Source organism: Apteryx mantelli, chromosome Z, assembly GCF_036417845.1.
Source record: "Apteryx mantelli isolate bAptMan1 chromosome Z, bAptMan1.hap1, whole genome shotgun sequence".
Classification (NCBI taxonomy): Eukaryota; Metazoa; Chordata; class Aves; order Apterygiformes; family Apterygidae; genus Apteryx; species Apteryx mantelli.
Window position 1 is genome coordinate 73700043 of NC_090020.1, and position 22198 is coordinate 73722240.

A 22198-nucleotide genomic window follows, 5' to 3' on the forward strand; every position below is an offset into this window, starting at 1 on the left:
TTTTTTGTTTGTTTGTTTATACTTCTAGTATATTTGTAGCTTGATTGAAGTGTAATTTTATTTGTGGCATAGTAGAGGAGGCTTCTAGAAACAGGTTAATACAGTCATAAGGACTTGTAAATAACCGAATGGTTCAATCTGTGTTACTAAATGAAAAGGTACTTCTAACTCTGATATCCTGAGACTTGGGGAACAGAAGCTTTAAACTGTCCATCATATTAAATGGTTTAATTAAATCTGGTAGTGTTAATGCAGGTAACCTCCCTGATACTGTAACTGCTTCTAAGGTTTTGTTGGATGTCACGTTAGATTTTACATTGCTGGCACTCCTGTTGTTGCTCGTTACGGACCTGAAGCCTCATCAGAGCTAAACAGCAGGCCTTTTTTTGGTTATTGTTCTGGAATAAGTTTGACTGAAAACTTGCATCCCTTAGCAAGGACCTGTTCAGTGCAAGGAGCATATATTCTTACTGGAGTCCTCGGAGCAACTGTTACATCATGTCCTTTCATTATGTGATTCAAAGCACAGCTAATGTGTATTCCTGATGTATCTGGATGTCGCTGTGCTGTTCTGCTCACCCTTGCAAGGACTTCAGCACAAAGCCTTTCTGTGTCTGCTTTTGGAAGCAGCTAAACTACTTAAAGTAGGAGGAGACTGGTTGTATCTTTGATATTTATTCTCAGGTGGAGACCTGGGTGGTGTCACTGAGAGAACTGTGGAAATGTCTGCTTGGCTGCAGTAGCTCAGTTTTTTTTCCCCTCCTTCCCCAGATTCATATTACACTAATATCTTTGTGCATGTCTGTGTAAGCATGAGTTTACAGGGATGTGTGGTAGTGCTAAGGGGACATATTTCCTGCTCCCCTGTTACATGCTGAAGTAGTTTACATTTCCCCTCTCTGTGCTTCCCTACAGCGTATCAGTTTTCATGCCAAATTTAAGTTAAGGAGAAACTTTGGAACCACTGATGAAGACTGAGCTCCGCAATCTTGGTGCATCCCCTTTATGTGACTTCCCTTTTTTGTTTTCCAGTATGAAATATTTTGAACCGGTTTGGGTTACTGAACTGTTTGATCTAATTAGAACAAATTCAGTCAAAGTCAAAACATAAACTGTAGTTGAACATAGGTCTTGCAGGTTATAAACAGTGACCCTTCCCTGTCTGAAAGCCTCAAAATCATTAGTTGCAAGCAAAGTAGAAATCTGCTACTAGTTTTGGAGAAATTGGAACAGTATCTCCTTAAATGACTCATTGGCAGTGTTGTGTGCATTTTGTTCAGGCACAGAGAAAGCAAAACTGAGGGATGAGTTTGGCAGGGAACAGTACGGATTGGGAGAGGGACACAGACAAGTAGAATACTTGGAAGTCAGGGTGTGAAAGCTCAGCTGAAGCTAATATTTCCATAGTGAGGTAGAGACTTGGCTGAGAAGTCCACAGCACTTGAGTTCTACCAGCAATATTTTCATTTCCCCTAAATAACAGAACAAAACCGAAATATAAATTGCCTCCAGTTAAAACATCTTCCAGAATATTTAGGCTAGAGTGTTTGTTTCACTGTAAACACCTGAGAACACATTTTACTGGAAGATGTTGAGTTAATGAGCCAACAGTTGAGTCCCAAGTCCCCCTGCAACAGGAAGGAATTAACTGAGACTGAAGGAATAGCGGTCTGAACAATGGAAGTGGTAGTTCGTAATTCTTAGGGGAGGAACAAGAAGTACAGCAGGAGAAATGGATTGCAACAAAGCAGCCTAAATACATTGGGGATGGAGATTGAAAAGATGCAAAGGAACGTAAATTTAAAGGGGAGAGAAGGATTGAGAAAACTAGCATTGCTCTGAAAAAATGATCAGGTGCAAACTTAATTGGAATGTGGGTGCAGATAGACTTTGCCTTTAGCAAGCAGAGATTTGAGAGAGAATGAAAATTCAGCCAAATTACAGACAAGGAATATAAAAGTATACACGTGTAGGAATGAAATTATTCCATGTCTTGATTTTTGAAATACAACCAACCAGGAATATCAAGGATAGGTATGTAAATACAGTAGTGGAAGATCAAAGAAATTGTAAGCAACAGAGAGAAAACAGCAGACGATACTGAGAGCACTGGACTGACTTTAGTCACCTTTCACTAGGAACATTACTTTCTCAGATTCCACCATTAATTCTATTAAAAATGAAAATCTCAGGGCAGAATAGGAAGAGAATGGGTTGTTGATGACTTGGTGGTTTTCAGATTTATTGGGCCTATGGAAACTTTTTAAATAGTTGGGTAACTAGATGAAACTGTCTGAAAGAACTTTTGGTCAGAATTCCTGAAGGACAGGGAGGTGTCAGTGACCGGAAAAGGGGTTGTCTTCATTCTCCAGGTAGCTGGCAGTTACCTTAGTGAAACAGTCTGTGTAAACGCTTCTCTTGCAGTCCTGTGTAACAATCAACATCAAAACTTATTAAGAGCAAACAATGTCAGACTGCCATAAAAAGAAATATGGATAGTAAACAGTGTAACACTATCTCAGAATAGTAGCTGTCCTATATGCTTACTTTATAGGAGTTTGGATGCATTCTAGCATGAGTATTGTAAGGAAGCTAGTGTAATGATATCTATTGTAAGCTGTCTGCCTGGCTGCCTAAATTGTACTTCGAGTATCAGGGCAGGTAGCTAATTATGTTAAGGGTGTGCTGCATGCAGCTCTACAAGGATGTCCCTTGAGTTTTGTACTATCCAGTACTTTCTTTCATGATCTAGATGAAGGAGTAAATAGATAACACGTTTATTAAAGATCAAGGTAGCGTGAACTACAAACATGTAGGAGAACAGGATTAGAATCCAAGTAGACTGAGACGTTTAGATAAATGCTTTGCAGTTCAGTCAAGATGTGCAAAGTATTGCATTTACTGATTACAACAACTGGATGCACAAATACATGATGAAAATGACAGGCAGATGTTTCTCAGAAGTATCTTGAATTATAATGGATTGAAAACTAAATGTAAGTTAGTGTCAGCATTCCAGAAAAAGCAAACATCATACAACTTTGTATAAACAGAAGTCATATTTAAGATGTGAAGTAATTCTTCCTCTTTATCTAGCACTGGAAAGGCCTCAAATGGTATACTATGTGAAGATTTGAGTATTGAGGTTTCAGAAGCACAACAGCAGTAAAGCTGATTGGAAATTCCCTCTGTTCTCCCCCAAGAAGTTCTAGGAAAGTTGATGCATTAAGGTGCATGGAAGAGAATTGAATTCAGTTTAGAAAAGATTAAGTGAAGTTACAGTATATATTTGAAGATTAAAGTTACTGCAAGACAAGATGTTGTCCTAATTCAGGAGATAGAGAAAGTAGTAATGGATTTTTATCCAGCCTAAATCTTCCTTGCTGTTATTTCAGGAAAAATGTAAGCTGGTTACTGTGACTCAAATGTCAGCAACATGAACTGGGAAAAGCTGTGTTCAAAACATTTCATCGTGATTTGCTTTCTGAATCAGAACTGCTACTACTGCTTTGTTTAATATAGTGTCTAAATCATAAGAGGAAAAAGGCATTGATTTCTAGGAAAAAAACAAAAATCTAAATGATGTAACAGCTTAACGAAGAATGCCTTTTATATCCTTTTGTTTCTTCGTTTGAACTTCTCTCTCAAGCATCCTGAAGAACTTGCCAGGTCAGGAGACTATTAAAATGACAGGATACTTATGGCTACTTATATGACAGGATACTTATAGAGAAAGGAATGGGTAGAGCTACTGTTCTGGGTGTCTGCAAATATAAGCAAAGTGGTGGCAAAAATCTAGCAGCTATTGCTGTGTAAATGCCGAAGAGCCTGTTACTCTCAAACTCATTGTGTCAGTCATTAATTCATAAGTTAGGATCATATGCCTAAAAAAATAAGATGTTATATGTTATGTAATGTTTGTAGATTTCTTTTGGCCAGCGTCATCTTATTTCACATGCACACAAATCATTAGCTAGCAAATTGGTAAATGTAAAATATTTACACTTGAATATAATTGATTTTCTAAATTTAAAAGTGATAGTGGAAGCTATGAAACTTGAAGTTACTTGGAATGTACTTAAACTTGTGATCTTAAAATGCTCTGCTTTGAGAGTGAACCAGTGAAACTCTTCTGTTTTCAAGACTCTGATCCTAGCTAACTTTAAAATGAGCATTTCAGCTACTGATACCAATTTCTTTCTCCTTTTTAAGGTGGCAGTGGCGGCAACGAATCCGACTGTATCTTGAAGGAACTGGTATTAACCCTACCCCTGTAGATCTGCATGAACAGCAGCTAAGCCAAGAGCAACACAGCAGGGCTCATATAAATGAAAGATTCCAGGATCAAAGTAGGTTAAAGTTTGTGACAAGAATGTAACCACTTTGCCATAATAACTTGGAATAGGAAATAGGGGTTTGTAAGAATTCATGAAGTGTTTGAAGTCTGGTCGCTACTGGGCTGATACAGATACAAACATTTGAGAAGCGAGGGAGAAATGACTCTTCTTAGCTCAGACTAAGGCTTTGTTTTTTAAGGGAATACCTAGGTTTTTATGTGCTGCTTCTGCACTGTACACTTAGAACTAGTATTTAGTATTAATAGTTAATTTATAGACTTTTTTCCTTTTAAGTATGTTACCTATTGGAAAAATATTTAAGCTTTTTAAATGGTGTCTCTTAGTGTTACTGTAGAGATGTGGGGTTACTACATAAACAGTTTGCCATACAATTAGATGTTTTGGACTAAAACTGTGTGTGTGTGCGCGCGCGCGCGCTCTTAACTTGTGCTGAATTTGAGGTAGGTTACCTCACAATTGAAGAAAACGTATCTCGGGCTGCCCGCAAGTGGCCATATGCGTGCAAATACTTGTGTAGGAAGGTCATGCTGTTAACTTTTTTCTTATTGTTGAAAGATGGGAAGTCTCAACAAGGAAATGGTATTCTTTAACTACTGCATAAATAGCTTGTAGAATTTATTTGTATATTGAGACAAATTATTGTAACTTCAAGAGAGGAGAATCGAATAGGATTAGAATGTTTTAGAAATGAGAATTTCTTCCTGGGTAATTCCTAAGTAATAAAACACTTTCAGGTGTTTTAATTATGGTGGACTGAAGAAGTTTCTGTCTTTGCTTCTAGTGCTGGATTTCCCCACTGAGAAGCCCTTAGTGAACATGAACACTATCTTAATCCCCATTAATTAGAAGTTAGTCTGTGGTGTGTAATCTAACTCTGAAATTTATCCAAAACATCCGTTAAGTCACTGTCAGTGAACTACCCTAAGTTAGAGGAGTGACCACTGACAGAAGAGAAGAGTTCAACCTGTCTGATTAACCACAAGTTCGAGGAAAAACAATGTTCTAAAACGTGTCATTGTTTTACTGGCCTTGGTTCAAATACTTGTGGTCTCCAGTGAAGGACTGTGACTGGATACAGAAGGAACTGGTGAAAAAATTGGGTCCTTGAGGACAACTGAACACTGAGAATCAAGGTCTAGAATGCAATCCCAGGCAGCAGACTACATTCTCAGAGTCTCATGAATTGTTTTTGAAAACTTGGGGTTTAGAGCCATGATTTGAAACGGCTATATTCAATACCTGCAGGATCTGAGATTTCTGGTCCTCATCTTTTGCCAGTGAGAGCACTCAATGAAGTCTTCATTGGGGAATCTCTCTCATCCAGGTATGTTTAATTGTTTACTATGGCAGCAAGGCACAATTGACTTTGTTTTTTAATGACATTGTAATGGGTGATTGGTAATGGGAAGTCTTTGCTGTGAAATTTCTGTCTTAGTCTGTGAATATATAACACTGTTGTTGCTGGTTTCAAAGTGCGTATTCAAAGATTTTTTTGGTGCAGTGATATGAATTGGTGTTTCCCCCCTTCCTGTCTGGCCATTCCATGTTTCATTATCAGATACCTTCAATTGCTGTCTTTACAGTGGATCGAAGATTTCGATGTCTGTCCTTAAATTGTCTCTTGTCCTGCATCTTTTCCTAAATATCTATCGTGAGCTTAACATGACCAAACCAAAATCCTAGTAACTTCTCCTTTCCCCCTCTCTGTCATTAGAGGCAAAGGTAATGGCATCCCTTTGGCTGAATATTTGTTATTATAGGAAAATGTCTGACACTTCCCTCCTTGTTTTAAGAAACCAGTTTATATCAAATCCTGGTATTGCATTCTCCAAAATACCTTTAAGACTATCCTTTCCGTCCTGAAGGTAAAGGCATCTCTGCTAATCAAACGATAAGGATGTGGGGAATGTGATTGGGGCTGCGGGAAAGGAGTTAAAACATGATCCTCAGTCAGGACTTTTGGCCAAACTTTTACTTGTATTTTATATCCTTTTCCCTTTTACTGTGTCTTTTTTTTTTTTTTAACCTTTAGAGTGTAACTTCTTCTTGTGTTTGTACAGTGCCTGGGACACTGTGGTTGCTGCTGGAAACAGTATAAATGTTCCATGAGTGCTTTATCTTCCATCTGGACTGCAGCCTCAGACTGGCAGAAGGAATTAGTCTCAAACAGATACAAATTTTGCTTTTTACTAAATCAAACCTAATTTTATCAAGATGCTAAAAAATTTCTCTAACATATAGTGATAGAGGAAGACAAAGCTGCTTCCCATCACTTTACAATAACCCTCTACTTCTAAATGCCAGAAATACATTGTGCTCTTTGGTTCCAGTATATTTGACAAACACCAAGGAACACAATACCTGTAGGAGCAAATTTCTTGTAGCAAAGGTTGCGTATAATAATAACCCTAGGGGCTTCTAAGGGCTTTTTCTGCATGACAGTTGAGAAAACAAGGAAACTGAAAAAAAAATTTCCTATCTAGTTTGCAAAAGCTTTGTCTTAAACTGAATCAGGCTGTGCCTCTGTGTTCTTAATTTGTTTCTGGTTCTTTCATCTTTCCATGTTTTCAAGAGTGAGTATGCATAATGCTCTTAGTCACAAACAGTCTAAACTGTTTGACACCAAATATTCAAGAAATATTTTCTTCCCAGTCTATCCAGACTGAAACTTTCATCACCCAAAGCAATTCAGTAAGCTCCTTTTACTAAGAAGGGTGCGACTCAGTCATGCTGAACACAGTGAATGTGTTTTTCTGAAAGGGCTTCTATTAATCTGAAGACTATATCATATTGTTGGATTAGACATTATAAATGTCAACAACTGTAGTTCATAAATACACGCTTAGATGTTCTGGAGCTTATGGAAAGAGATGTTCTGGTTGCCCTAGGCCTAACATTAGAAGGGAATTCCATGAGATATGAATAATACCATACAAAACGATGGTGTGCATGAAGACTTATTGCACTGAGTTTTAGGAAGAATTTGCCCTGGAGAGCAACTAAGTCTGCTGACTACGGTCAAGCTAAAACTGTTCATGAAGAATCACAGTGGATTTTTAATTACTGAGGTGATCAAGAATTCAGCTTGAAGCCATGCTATTACTCACTGATGTTGGAATTTTTTACCTCTTAGTGTTCCCTGATATAATTTTATGAGACCCAATCACAGCATAAGCACAGTTTATGCATTAGTTCAGCAATTATTCAAGGAAGGTAATGTATTTGTAGTTTCATTTGTAAGTCCAGCAAACCCTTATATACAAAGTTATTGCCAGATGAACTACAGAGTTCTTTGCACAGAATTTAATGTGAAAAGTAGCTGCAGAAAAACTGCTTAAAAGTTCATGCTGCAAATCACATTGTCAATTATAAAAACTGCTATAAAACGGTGAATCAAAAGTGGCTGCCAAATCAGAAGTACACTGTACAAAGCCTGTGAAATTGTCATCCATATTTGAAACTGGCCCCTCTAAATTTTTATGTGCCTGATAAGGCTGTGTGTTCTGTCTCATTCAGGGAGAACTATAAGTCCTGCAAACCCAGTTTTAAATTCTCGCTTCATAGGGCCTCCTATTATGAGATATCAGTTGATGATGGTCCATGGGAAAAACAGAAGAGTTCAGGGCTTAATGTATGCACTGGAACAGGATCAAAAGCATGGTAAGTTCATGTCACTGCTTTGACAGAAAAGATTGTTTCAGATAAATTAGCTTCTGATGAATCTACTTTGCTTAAGCATCTTACCCATATTGAGGCCCTCTTGGGCTATGGTCATTCAGTGCCTGGCACAGCTATGTCCAAATGTTCTCTGTATGGTTCAAAGCTGCCTCAGGTGTTTGAGAAGAGCAGAGAACCCCCCACTTGCAAGGGTGAAGAGGAAGGGGAGAAGAATAAGGAGCTGAGGGATTGTGACAGAAATTTACCTTGGCTGTAGCTTTGTCAGGTGAAGGAGGTTGGATGCTCTGTGTAGAGATGACTGGGGGTGGTGAGGGAAAGAGATTCTGCCCTGACTTGCAGAGCGTATAAGGGGGTTTCCCTGAACTACTCTTGTTGGCTAAAACAAAAGTATTTAGTTGTAGCAGTTCGGAAGACTTATAAAATCTAAGCTCTAAATAGAATGGGAAAACACATGCTTGGAAACTGTTAACAGTGTTCTCTGGCACACATATTGTCCGTTCTCCTTCCAACCCTCTTTTAAACATAATTGAAAAGGCACAGTTTCTTTGCCAAAGTACTTCCCTAAAATAAAGGGCATGTCTGAGTAGAATTGCACTAGCCTAATCAAAGGGTTAATGTTCTTAACTTCAATTTAAACAAGTCACATTACTGCATGTAGATATAATACATGTAATTTTCTGAGATGTGAGAAATGTTCAGTGAGAGGCTGTTTCATTTGGAAATCCGGCTGTGCTTATGGTTTAAAGTTGTACAACAGGGCCCTGGATTTATGTGGCAGACTAACATGGACTAAAACTGAAGCTTTTATTGAAATACAGAAATGAATATTCATGCTGTAACTATGGTTACTGGGATTTAGTTTTCATTGTACTTCAGAATCTTGTATTCAATGAGCATAACGTGATCATGGAAGCTGCCAAGGATGAAACTGGCAGATTGCTGGGGGAACTTTCCTACTGTTCAGTACCTTGGGAACATACCGCCTTAGCCCAAAGCTGTTCTTATGCATTTTATCTGTTGCTTATACATTCTGTGCTGAGCAATCCCAGAAGCAGGGACCAAATCCCAGGACTGCGCATCTTCAGTGCCACAGTCATGTTTACTGCTGACCTCTCTAAGCTTACTCTGTGGCTTTGTGATTCTGCCACTTCGTGATTCTGGTGTGCTGTGGTGCACTGAGGACCCAGCCTCAGAAAGATGACCTTCCTTAGACTGTGATTAAGGTCCCTTGGGAGTTCAGGCCTCCTCAGCCTGAGAGGAATTTAAATCCTCCAAATGCTTCCTTGAGCTGCAAAAAAATGCATAAAAAGTAGATAGTTAGAAAAGAACAACTTTGGATTCTGCATCTCAGTTTTTCCTTAGCATCTGCTTGGGCTTGCAGGTAGGCAAGGAGTGTAAGAGGAGCAACTGTGGACAAAAATCCTTGGCATTTTCTGTAGTCTGCTAGGTGTATTGTAAGTACTAAATGCAAGATGTAGGTCCCGTTGAGAACTGGGCAGCTGAGGTTTTTAAAGCACTGCTGTGCAAGTGTGTGATTGGCACCTAAATTCATTTTGAACCTGAGCATAGAAAGTGACTGTTTTCTTTACTGATGTCTAGACTTGGTTCAAACTGAGGTTTCTTATTGACTTGCCATGTACCCAAATGTGGCAAAAGCAAAAAGTGTCTGATCTAATTGTTTTCTATCTATACTACAATTCTTGCACAATTCAAGCACACAGCTTACGGTACGCTTACACTGACAAAGTGGCATAAGATTTGTAAACAAGTGTTTGGTCCAGTAAGTTAGAAATAATGCAAGGAATTAATATGCAGGAGGTGGACTGAAGGGATAAAAAACACACAAAACCTGTACAACTGTCAGGTTGCAATTTTTTTAATGTAAACTTAAATCATAAATTATTTGGGTTTTAAGGCAGGAGAATTATTGATAGGGAGACTGCACCTGTGTATCATGCTCTTCCTTCCTGAAGATTTCACTTAATGGATTACTAAGGTTTACCAAACCACAGATAGATTTGCAATCCAAGAGTTATTTTAGGGTATTTTCCAAAGAGACTGTTATCAGCCCACACTTGTGCGTTCTTTTATTATTATTCTTTCTGGAGTGAAATCTAATTCTTACCTATATGGAAGTGTTTTTCTCAAATTATATTGCTTAGCAAACTTTTATTTCTCTGTCTAGGTCCTATAACATTAACAAGGTAGCAAATCAAGCTGTTGAAGAGATCCTTAAGATTGGTGAGTGAACAATGTGGCACTACTGGCTAAGTTTATCTGAAGATACTCCTGTCTAATTGGGGCTCTCTTTCTTGGCTCAACAGCTAAAAAGCTTGGAGGTTTGAATCTGCCATTGAATGCAGAACTAGTACAAAAAGGTTAGTGAAAATGACAAGTTTTCTTTAAACTATAACAACTTCGACCAGTTCATTTTGATTGTACTCTAATACTCAACACTGAATTTGGTATTTTAGTACTCTTGCACTATTAGTCTTTCTTAAAAACACTCTTAAGCTTTGAAAGATATGCTTTATATATATATATATATGTGTGTGTGTGTGTGTATATACACACACATATATATATACACACATACACACACACATACATACATATATATTTTTATATATATGTATCTCTTCAGGAGAATACCAGTTCTAAAATTCAAAACAGCTAATACTTAATCACCTGAAGAGAGCTGATGAATGTTAGTCATGCAGTGGAGCTGAAATAGATCTGTACAGTTAAATCCTTTTTAAAGTGAAGGCAGCTTAACATCTGGTAAGACTCAGTATTACCTCTAGGTAGGGAAAGCTGTTCTTTCCTGAAGGAATGGGTATTTCTGAGAATAATTTTCTCTGGAAAAACTGATGGCTGATTTCTCTACTTACAGTAACAAATGATTACAATGACTCCCTGCTCTATAGCCCAGAAGAACCAAAGATGCTTTTCAGTATTCGAGAACCTATTGTAAACAGAGTTTTCTCAAGTAGTCGGCAACGTGGCTTCTCTTCAAAGTAAGTGTTGGCTGCAACAATTACTGAAGAGTTATTTCATTCTGTGTATTTGTTGAAGTATGAGTAACCCAGGAGTTTCACCTGAAATCTTTCAACTCCCAGTTTGTGTTTTGAGGAGCTTGAATATTATTTTCATAGGAACAAGAAGAGAGTTTGTAAGTTGTTATACCCTTTTTAGTGTTTGATTCGTGCACAATCTTAGAATAAAAGAATTGCACTGTGACCAGTTTTGGGTGTGTGTCCTCCCTACCCACTGTAAGACAGGCATTGACAAAGTGGAGTAAATTCAGCAAAGGGCCACTGAGTTGTTTAGGGGGCTGGAATATATGATATATAAGGGAGAAACTCAAATGGATCTGGTTTTGTTTAGTCTGGAGAAGAGAAGGCTAAGCAGGGGGAATCCAGTTGCTGTTTTCAGGTACCTAATGGATGGTTACAGATGAGACTGAGTTAGATTCCTTTCAGAGGCACACAGCGAAATGACAGGAGGTAACAGCCACGATTTGTAGGATGGAAAATTCTGACCAAATACAAGGAAAAGTTTTCACTGTGAGAAAGGTCAGACACTGGCATAGGCTGCCTAGAGATTGTTGTGTCTCTGTCCTTGGAGATATTCAAAACCTTGACTGGGCAACCCTACACAACCTAATCTGTCTTTGAAGTAAGCCCTGCTTTGAGTGGAAGGTTGGACTATGTGCCCCTTGTAGTCTAAATCAGTGTTATAACAAATCTCTTATGACCTAGTAAAAAGGACATATCTGTCTATTGGACTTAAATATTACCATTTTAGAGAAGTTTTCCATTGAGCATTAGTCAAGTCTTTAAATGTTTACTGCTTCTTAGTCATTTTGATCTGGGAGGTCTCAAAGGTAAGTAAATCTTTTTAAGACACAGTAAGAGAAGGGGTTAAAATAAGAGCAAATAATTGCATTTTCATACATGGATTCTACAGGATTCTTGTCTTAGTTTTCTGCATGGGATATACTATAAAAGCTATAATGGAGAGACAAATCTCTATGCAAACATGTCTGCCTGTTATTTCCCTTTTGAGGTAGTCTTTGCTGCCTTTCACTGTTGGTCTTCAGCTCTTGCTACTAGAGATCTTCCCCTTTGTTCTTGCTGTTTTTTGAGATACTTCAGCTGCCCAGAATGAGATGGAGTGGAACTTGCTTTCAAGTTGTGCTTGTAGTGTTCCTGTATTTCTTCTGTCTCAGTGACAGTCTGAACATGCTCTTACTCTAATGCTCAGGCACAAGGAGACAGGGTATCTACAGAGAACCAGTATCTTCATTTGCACTGGTAGACAGCAGTCTACTTATTACAGGATGTCTATGTTATGGCTGTATTGTATGCCGTTATTTCAGAGCATGTCATAATCACCTTGATGTGAGACCGCCTGGATGGAGATCCTTTTGTAAGCTTCCAGAGCTTTTTTTGAGAGTGTGTTTCCTTAAGTGTCTCCTCTGTCTCTAGAGAACTGCCTGCATCCTCATATCAGGTGGATGTTTGAGGCATTCTTCTTATGAAGAATAATGCGAAGTGTCGAGTAGCTTGCTGGTTATGTAATTCATTTTGATAGTTTACACAGAGGCAGCAGTTCTTTTGGACTTCTTAGCGGTGGAGACTGAGCTTGGCGATTTACCTTCAATTGTCCGACTGAAACAGTTTTTGAGCAGCATCATTAGATCCTGCAACATAATGGAATGCAGAGAACACCTTGGTTTGCCTTCCCTGAAATTCACTCAGCCCTCATACTGGATGGCTCTTGTACTTATGGAGTCCAGGCTTTCCGAAGTGATGGGTATTCTGACTAGCAGCAGAAAGATTTCTTCAGCATACCTACTTGGATAAAAGTACTGGGTTTTCATTCTGGTGTTGGGGTAGGTCTGAATCTTCCAGGTGGACACTGGTCGTTCTTGGTTATGTTCTTGGACTGAAGGAAGCTGTTATCAGTTAGTTTTCCTGCAGAGGAATGGAGGTCCACACTGCAGAGCCTCCACTCATCTTCAAAGAAAAGGCTCCTTGTTTTGTTCCACTTCTGACTTCTAATTTTTGCATGGTTCATGGAAATAAAAAGATTTGTTGGGGATATAAGTCTGGTACTGACATCTAGCAGAACATCTTTTGAGCCATTTGAATCTGATAGTGTCCTTTTTTTGCTTTTCTGTGAAGGTAACCACCTTGGTATCTGCTCCCTAAAGTAGGAAGGGTTGGAGTACATGGTTGGAGACAACCATGTAATCCTCAACTCTAAAACTCATTTATAACACCTCTTGCTAAGATTGTAACAGACTTAGAATATCATAAGGACTTTTTCCTCTGTATTGGTGGGATCAAATTTGTCAGCCTTGCAGGATAATCTTGTGTGGTGCTTGCCCACCTACCTACCTGCCATATGTCTGGCTGAGCATGTGGATTATGTATCCTAAATGTTCTTGAGCTGTTTATGAAGAGCAGTTACTTTGTAGTAGGTAGTATGTGGTAGATGACTTAAGTGTCAGCTGCTGGACCTTTCCTGAGAGAATTTGCAGACTAGTGTGAATCCATAACTTGCTAGAATCTTAAGCAAAAAGCATGTTTTATTACAAATCATATGCATACGTTACCAACTAGTTTACCCAGATCTGAGTTAAATCAGGTCATCTGTGATCTAATGTCCTTCCATAAATCAAGAGCGAGTGTCCCCTTTTTTCATGTCTGTGTGCTTAATTATGTACTTTCTCAGAAAAAAGAATAGCTGTACTGAGGAACCCAAAGGTCCTTCTAGCCCTGTATCTTCTCTGTGAGTCCAAAAGTCTGTGCTGAGAAGAGGGTAAAAACAGTGGAAGCATATACTGCTTAATATCTGCCTCTTATGCTCCAGGATTTTTCAGCAGGGGTAGAGGTGGTTTCTGTGTATTCTAAATGGACTTCTTTCATATGAAATTGTCCAGTTTCCCCTTCAAACTTGTACAAATTTTAGCAGTTATGACATCTGTAGCAAGGAGTTCCACAAGTTAATACTGTGTGAATAAATGACTCCTTTTATTTCTTCTGAACCTGTTGCTTGCTGCTTTTGATTGTCTTGCCTAATTTCACCTCATTTAAAGATACAATTTCAGATATGGTTAAAAACACAAATTTAATGAAGTTAGGGTGGGTCTTTATGTTGTTTTGACCCACCCAATAACCAATATTCAAAGAAATCTAGGGCAGAGGGTGTTGATGTGGATCCAGTTCTGAGCAGCTGATCAGTTTCCCATAGGTTAATGAAGTTGTACTGGAATAAAATTTCATAGATTTGTTTGACCCTTACATAGTGAGAATGTGATATGGTAGTTTAAATAGGGCTGATGGATAAAATACTGCATAACTGAGATGGAAGCTGTATTAAACAAATGTAATGATGACTGTTTGCCAAATAGTATGACTTCTCAAAGGTTGTCCTTTATTTCTTCAGAAAGGGTTATTTTTGTAACCTGCAAGAGGGCATGGGTGCAGTTTTGGGTAAGGTGTCTGAGGCTCATGATATTCAATAAAAGGCAACTGAAACCCAGCTTCTTAACTAAATGTAGGGAAAGTAATGAAGTAGCTTTGGGTGTGAAGACCTGTGCTAACCCAGTAGTGAGGATGTGTGTCAGTGGACTGTGAACGCTGCATTCTTCTTAGACTGATGCCAGACTGATGCTAACACCCTTAACCTTTGAAATTATGGCTGTAATTCCAAGCTCTTATGTTTATGATAGATGTGTCCATGAAATTTAAGTCGTTAGATAATTGTTGAATTAAATCTTGAAGATCAGGATAGTCTCTCTAGACCGAAGTTTAAATCAGAAACAATCAAGACCATCCATGTGAGACTGAAGTCTTACAGTTGCTCTGGCATCACTACTAGTTCCCATTTAGCAGCATGAAAAAAGTGTGGAGAGCTTGATATTTAATATTGCTTCTACTTTCCACATGTTTGAAAGGATAAATGCCAACAGTTCAGTTCATTTTCCTTTTAAAGGTAAGTGAAGAGGAAGATTAACTTTACTCTGATTTGCCCAGTAGTAGAAGAGCTGCCTTAAAATACATAAGCAGAATTTTTCTGTTAGCTTAGGTAGTAGTCAGACTCCTTTAATATTGACAGTAATGTGTTGCCATACCTATTTATGGCATTGCCTGGCAAGCATTCTGACCTTCAACTTTGTGTTTGAAATGACTACCCCTTCTCTCTGAGTGATTCATGTTATAAAGTAGAATATATTAATACACAAATTATCTGGAAATCTCTAGTGTTGCTAGTTGAAACTGTGTTCTAGTTAATATTAAAACTATACATTAGAACTGTGCTAAATTAATGTAGAACTATTTTCTGTAAAAGATCTGTTATGCAAATCAGTATTAAATGGGATTGTCAGCTTTCTTCAAGACAGCTAAACTGCAGCTTTCCATATTGAGTGGTGTTATGGGCTGTCCTCACTCTCCTTTGGTAGACAGGAGTCTCCATTTGATCAGGTCCTTCAGTCTTCTCTAGGCTTTGCTATGTCTATACAAAGTACTGTTAATATTAGAGGATTCTAGTACTTAGTACCCTGTCAAATTCTTCTGTAAGTATGCTGAGCAAATAATGTTTGTCCTGTCGGATCCTGGGTAATTGAGGGTTTACTGACCCATCCAAAGAAATGCCTGAGAACCAGCCCGTGTATTCAGATAAGTAAGTGCTTGTGTGAAGTATCTCAATACTTAAGCTATTTAATGAGTGTTTTTGCTTTGTTTTGTTTTTTTCCAGAATCTGTGTCCGTTCCCGTTGTTGGGATGCATGTATGGTTATAGATGGAGGAACATCTTTTGAGTTTAATGATGGGGCAATAGCTTCAATATTGATCGATACAGAGGATGCACTGTGCACTGTTCTGCTGGAAGAATGAAGGACCCTAATGTGTTTTTTGTTGAAACAGTTCTGGATCCAGAGAGGGAACTCCTGGAGATAGACAGCATGTCACAATGCTGCATTAAGTTGGAAGTTAGCTTTTTTTGGATGCAAGAGCATTTGAAAGAAGCTTGAGACACTTTTCATTCCTTGGGATGGGGAAATCTTAGAAACCTGATACTTAAGCTGTTTTGCATCTGGTGTAAAAGAAATGTATCTGAAGTCTTACTTATAACTTCAGTGAAAATTGACACTTCTAACCTGTAAGGCAAACATGAAAGAGCGTCTTTTTAAACTTAGGTGGATGGGTTCAAATATTAAGTCAGTAGCATTAAATATTCACATGTACAGTTTTTTAATAGCAGTCTGGGACTGATGAAGCTAAACACCTTCGTACATACACTTTTGTAGAAAAGCTGACTGTCAAGGTTGAGCGACTTGATGCAAGGATACATAGATTTTGGTAAATTCTGATACTGGCCTAACAAAAATGGAAGTATGAACTTTTTATATGCTTTTCAAAAATTTTACAACTTTGTAGTTTTCATATAACTTGTGACAGATCTTTTGGCTCTTCCAGTATTTTTTTCCTACTGTATAGATTTGCCTTAAAACTTTTGTCTGGTTTAGTTTCTAGAAGCTCTGTTCACATATCTTAAATGAGTTAGATCTCACCTTTGCTGTTTGGATAGAGAGACTTGAAACCTAAGGGTGTTCTTAAGCCCTTTAACAGGAATACATTAACTATAAAAAGTGTATTGAAGTTCACTGAATGGAGTAACTGGTCTGCAGGTGTTCAGTCACAGTAGTTTATGTAGGTAGCTATCGCTAAAAAAGGCCTTAGTAAATAAAATGGCTTGGAATTTCGGCTTCTGAGCTGCTTTGTCACTACAGAAGAATGAGATGTGCTAGTAGTTGGAGTGCAGGTTAACACCTACCTGTTTCCCTTCTTCCAAGTATGAGTTTTTAACTACCCCATAAAATGCTTCCTTTCCCAACCCCATGCTGAATTCTATTGGTTCAAATGGCAGCAAATTACAGCTAACTTCATATGCTTCTGATTATGTATCTGTTAGGTAAATAATAAGTTTTTAATACAGGGAAAAATAAGCTCTATGATTATAAAAGAGGGAAGTGACTCTTAAATAATATTTTAGAGAAACTGTGAACTTTGACTGCCTTTGGAAGTTCATGCTGATTAATGCATAGAGGAGAGGGCAGAATTTGAGAAAATGAGTTTGCTACAGCTGGAACTCTCCTGGTACATGACTTGAAACAATTTTTTTTGTTGTTTACTACAGATCTATTTCCAAAAGGCAGATTTCCTCAAAATACTTCTGAGTGAAGAGGCTTCTGTAACAGGTGTTCTCAGGTCTAATGGAAATATTCTCCAGTGTGGCCAATCAGTGTATTATTGCCAATCACAAAAATGTAAACTGATTTTTATAGGTGGAGGAAGTGGATAAAGGATTTCTCCCTTCTACTTAGTTGGGTTTTTTTCCCCTCCAGAGTTCCCTCTGAAACAGAGTTCAGAAGAAAAGGATTTGACAAGACCATTGAATTCTAGAAAAATGGGATACTGATATAGCCTTTTCAATAAGCTATCACTGTTTCGTGCACATTTAATCTTCTAAGTGTGCTGGTGATTGAAGTGTTATTTACAATATCTGCTTGAGTTACCTGGATTGTAAATGGGAAGGGGAAAATCAGAGTAGTCAAATATTCTTTAGAAGCTTTTTAAATTCAGGAAACTATGAGAATAAAGCTCTTTTGCATGTCTAAAGTAATCTGCAAAACTACTCTAAAGGTAAAGATGTGAAAGACTAATCCTTCTTTAGAAAGTGGGCTGCACAGAAACTAGGGGATTAGTTACTCCTAATCCATCTGTAACCAGATAAATGATGGTTTATGTGCCTCTGTCTAGTATAGTGGTCAATATGCTGTCTTAAAAAAGAAAAAAAAAAAAGAAAAAAAAAAAGCACCAGTGAAATGAATTTATGACTTTGCCACTAACTGTTAGACCAGAGGCTTATTTGGGATTAAATATTCAGGTATTTAAAGTGTCCTTGAATACCTACATGGATTAAAATTTATGACAAAAGTTCTATTCCCTACTTATTCAGAGACATGTGTGCACTGTAATGTTTAAATGGAGACTGAGTAGGTGTCATCCTCTTAAACCTGTCATTCCTTATTCCGAATGCTGAGACTAAAAGGCAGTGTTTTTCAAGTCCTATAGACCCTAAGCATGATCTGGTTTAAAGTCAGAGGGTTTAGGGTTTAGTAAGAGATTTCACAGTTAAGTTCCTAACCATTATGTATTGAAATGGAAACATGACCTACTCACGAGTGGCCTCTACTGGCTTTGTGTCTGTATTTAATTGCACTTCTGTTGAAGCATTTACTGGTGAATGCTTGATTTAAATAACTAGGATGGGTCAGAGATCTATAATAGATAATCAGTAAGCAGGGCTAGCTTTTAATAAAGAACCATAAAATCCTTTTTAAGAATCCTTTATTACAAAGGAATACAGTACAGACAATTTACCTGATAGACAGTGTTCTGTGATATGACTGAGTATTGGTTTAACACTGATTTAATCTGCCTAGTCTGGCAATCAACTCTGTCTCTCCTCTACCTGCTGATTCAAATCTTGGTCTGTTTTCATTTAATGCCAGTCCATACTTCTGTGTTCTGCTAAAATAAACCTGTTGTTCTTTGCTTTTTTTAAGTGGTGTTTATACATTATGTAATAAAATTAAAGTGTAGTAGATGGTTGAAATAGTCTTGTGCCTTACTTTAACTCCTAAAAATGTATCATATATTCAGCTGCCTTTAACTTACAATGCAGTTTTTTCTATAATAGTTTCTATGCCCTTATGCTTTTTCTTTCTGTAGGTAAAATTCAGAGATTTATCTAATTTGTCTCTGGTGGAGTTCAGTGTTGTTTGCCTGGGGCTACCAAATATCAAATTCTTCAGTTAGAAAAATGTCAATGCTACATCTTAGCCAGAGGACTTGCATTATGTCTGCTACAGTCACTGTCATAAACAATAAGCCTGCAATACAGATATTCGTACTCTGCCAACATTTAATTTGATATCTCAAAGTTCAAAAGCTAAAGCCATAGTACTATCCCCATTCTGCATTTTTAAAGTGATGTACAGTCTATTAAATACCAAGTATATTGGTGATGGTACCCTTTCTTCTTAAACTGTCATTGTTCATTTATTGCTTGGACAAGTTTCTGCTTTTTCTTTACATGTGCCACAAAGCTAGTGTCAAATCAGAAAAATATTCTCCCATCCCTCAGTCATTACAGGTACAGTACAGTAATTTTGTAGGTCTTTATTTAAATGCAAGAGATGCACGTGGTTACATTGTGTTGAGGGAGAAGAATTTACAGCAGTGCTGTGCTGCCAGGTCAAAGGATTTTTCTTGGTAAGTAGTTTAAGGCATAAGACTGCAAATTGTGAAGTAGTAGAATGTCCAATAGCCTCTAAATTCCTACTGCTTCCCCACTCCAACTTTCACAGGGTAATTTGCCCATAACCCCTTCTTTGTAAGGGGTACAAGCTACACCTATATAACCATTCTCACTATAGCACACCTCAAATATCCATGAAGAAATTTACCACCTGCCTCTTGCATTTGTTGGAATGAGGACAGTGTGTTCATGTTGTACCAGTGGTTGCAAGGTGCAAGCTTCATGCCAGGAAGCTAATGCTTATGTGTGGTGGAATGCACCAAGCTCATGCAGGAGGACACCAGTGACAGACAGATCAAAGTTTTATTTGATGGAATTACCTGTCCTTATCCTTAGATTTTGTTTTTCAAACAGTTATTTAGCTTTTCATGCCTGACTCTTTAATTACAAAAAAAAAAAAAAGAAAAAAAGAAAAGCTAAAACAGTGCTGGTTAGTGTTACAGATACAAGAAGTGGAATGATATAAAAACTTAAGTGATTAGAAAAAAAGTGGTGTCCCTCAGTAGCACCAAAAGTTTTCTTCCTTCTACTGCTCTTTTATGCTGCAGTCCTGGGTACGGTTTTATTGTTGGTCTGAGATCTAGAACTACATTAGCACTCCTTCCTGCAAGATTTTTGCCACTCCATTGATCACAGTTTTAAGATCTTATTAAAGAAAATACAATAGTTTTTGTATGAAGTTTTATCTGAGAAGAGATCACATTTCCCAATTCAGGCTTCCCTTATACTGCTTCAAACTTGTACAGGACTCAGCTGCCTCCTAGCTGCTTTTGTATAAATATCCCTTTCCCTGCTCCCTTACTGTTTTCAGGTTCAGTGAATTCAGAAGCAGCTGGAGCCTAGGCTAACTCTTCTGTACTCACAAACAGTAGGTAGCATCTTGTTATAACCATACATCTTGTTCAATTAAGAATTTGGATAGGTTTCATATCCTTATTCTGCAAACCCAGACTAAGACTGTTCCTTAACAAGCCTTATTAAGATGCCTAGCACCACTGCAAGCCTTTTCAAGAGTAGTAGATTTGGAAGAGTTAAACAGAAGCACCTTTAGAACACCTTAGAGCAAAGAAAGCTGCATCAGAACCTGCAACAGTTGCCAGAGGCTGACATAGTTTAATTATGATTGTTTCAAAATATTTTTAAAAGTTGTCCTAAAAAAGGGCTTTAAAAAAAATCTCTACACTTGCTCACAGCTTATAAGATTTCTAAAGACTTTAAGTAAAAAAATACTGTAAAAATATTTATGAAACTACATTAAGGCACAAGACCAAGGATTAAAGGTACTCCAGCACTCTGCCTTCTCAAGGAGCCTCACTACACATGGCATGTCCATAGCATCCAGTGAACCACACATGATCATAAGCTGCTAGGATTTCTCAGTGTCAATCTGCATTTGATGCCCCAAATTTCATGGTTCTTTTTACTGCCAACAGTTGGCCTTGCAATAGCTGTGAAATGTGAACAATTGATCTTCATGTCAGGAAGTGTTTCCTTGAGAATCTGCAGGGAGTTATCAGTCACTATTCCAAATACCTGAAGAGTCTTTAATGAAGGAATTTCACCAAGTTCTCTAGAAAAAAGAGCAATAAGTCAGTCATTAGCCTGCAAGTTTTTTTTTTTTTTTTTTTTTTGTAATCTATACCCAGCCTAGCTAAATAAACTAAATTTTTCAAAATAAGGCAAGTAACTACTTGGGATATATGTCCTTTCCTACTTTTAAAAAGTACCCATTTAACTGAAACTGAGGTCTCGGTACTGATAGTTCAGGAAAATAAGATTAATTGCTAAGCCACTAACTTGAAATAGAAAACTGAAGAATAAGAAGTAGGAGTTCTATATAAGTACTGTCATATTTAAGGGTCATTTCAATAGGATTTATATTTAGACTGGTTGTTGTTGAAAAAAGTGGTTAAATTTCTTCTTGCTGTTCTTTCTCACACACAGTGAAAACAAACTGGTTCCTCCTCTTTCACTTCTCCAGACTTAAATGTTTTGAACAAGTGGAAGGAATTGACCCAGATGAAGTTTCAACACATGGCTTACAGTACGCAAGCCACTGGGGATTGTCAATCTCCAATTTGTCATGATGCTTTGATAAGTAGCCAGCCCTGACTTCTCCATTGCTTAATGTTTGCCCAGTAATCGCATGAAGTGTGTATCTGCATGTATAAGCAACTATTAGATGAAATCAGAAGGCAAAGATACAGGATACACAAGCTATCACCATGACAGCACACAGTGCCACAGTAAAGGCTCTTCAGATTCCCATTTTGATAGTCCTGTTCTTTTTTTTCAAAGGGAATTGCTGTTCCTCTTACTGTTGATCATTTTTGTAAAACTGACATCCTTGCCCAGAGCCCCCACAGACTGCAACAGCTTGGTCCCACCAAGTAAATAATCTAGGTTTTAGAACTCCTTCAGCTCAGTTAGTTACCTAATCCTCTTCCAAGGCTCTGTAAACAAATATTTACAGAGCTATTAGGGCAAAATAAGCTTTTCTAGCCTTCCTGCCTTCATCTCAGGGGAGCTTAAAATGCAAGAAAAGAAAGACGACACCCCCCCCCACCACAGCACCCTCCACCCCAAAAAAACAAACACACTAAAAAAAAACAGAAAGAAAATAAACATCCCCTCCAGCAACTATTCTTAAACCTCTTTACTACACAGTTACTGCGTGTTTATATTCCTGCTGCTAGTTGACAGTATTTTTGTAACGTACTGAATCTCCAGAGGATCCCTGAGGTACTGGAGACCTCCAGCTGG

At 37.9% G+C, this 22198-nt stretch overlaps 2 protein-coding genes across 5 annotated transcripts in view; one reads left to right on the plus strand and one right to left on the minus strand.

The window, feature by feature from the left end:
- The window catches only part of NADK2 (NAD kinase 2, mitochondrial), a 44724-nt gene that overhangs the window by 18229 nt on the left and 4297 nt on the right, over nucleotides 1-22198 (plus strand). Inside the window, exons 6-12 of one of the 3 annotated variants that reach the window (XM_067316498.1) lie at nucleotides 4213-4349; nucleotides 5604-5682; nucleotides 7923-8018; nucleotides 10222-10277; nucleotides 10361-10414; nucleotides 10930-11053; nucleotides 15807-18730. In XM_067316498.1, coding sequence (XP_067172599.1) covers nucleotides 4213-4349; nucleotides 5604-5682; nucleotides 7923-8018; nucleotides 10222-10277; nucleotides 10361-10414; nucleotides 10930-11053; nucleotides 15807-15945 — 685 coding nt within the window. In that variant the 3' untranslated portion in view covers nucleotides 15946-18730. Of the gene's footprint in view, nucleotides 1-4212; nucleotides 4350-5603; nucleotides 5683-7922; nucleotides 8019-10221; nucleotides 10278-10360; nucleotides 10415-10929; nucleotides 11054-15806; nucleotides 18731-22198 lie in introns of those variants that run through there. The other 2 variants (XM_067316500.1, XM_067316501.1) reach the window with 2 other exon arrangements.
- The window catches only part of SKP2 (S-phase kinase associated protein 2), a 31323-nt gene continuing 11484 nt past the window's right edge, over nucleotides 2360-22198 (minus strand). Inside the window, exon 10 of one of the 2 annotated variants that reach the window (XM_067316503.1) lies at nucleotides 2360-2426. In XM_067316503.1, coding sequence (XP_067172604.1) covers nucleotides 2384-2426 — 43 coding nt within the window. In that variant the 3' untranslated portion in view covers nucleotides 2360-2383. Of the gene's footprint in view, nucleotides 2427-19281; nucleotides 21006-22198 lie in introns of those variants that run through there. The other variant, XM_067316502.1, reaches the window with a different exon arrangement.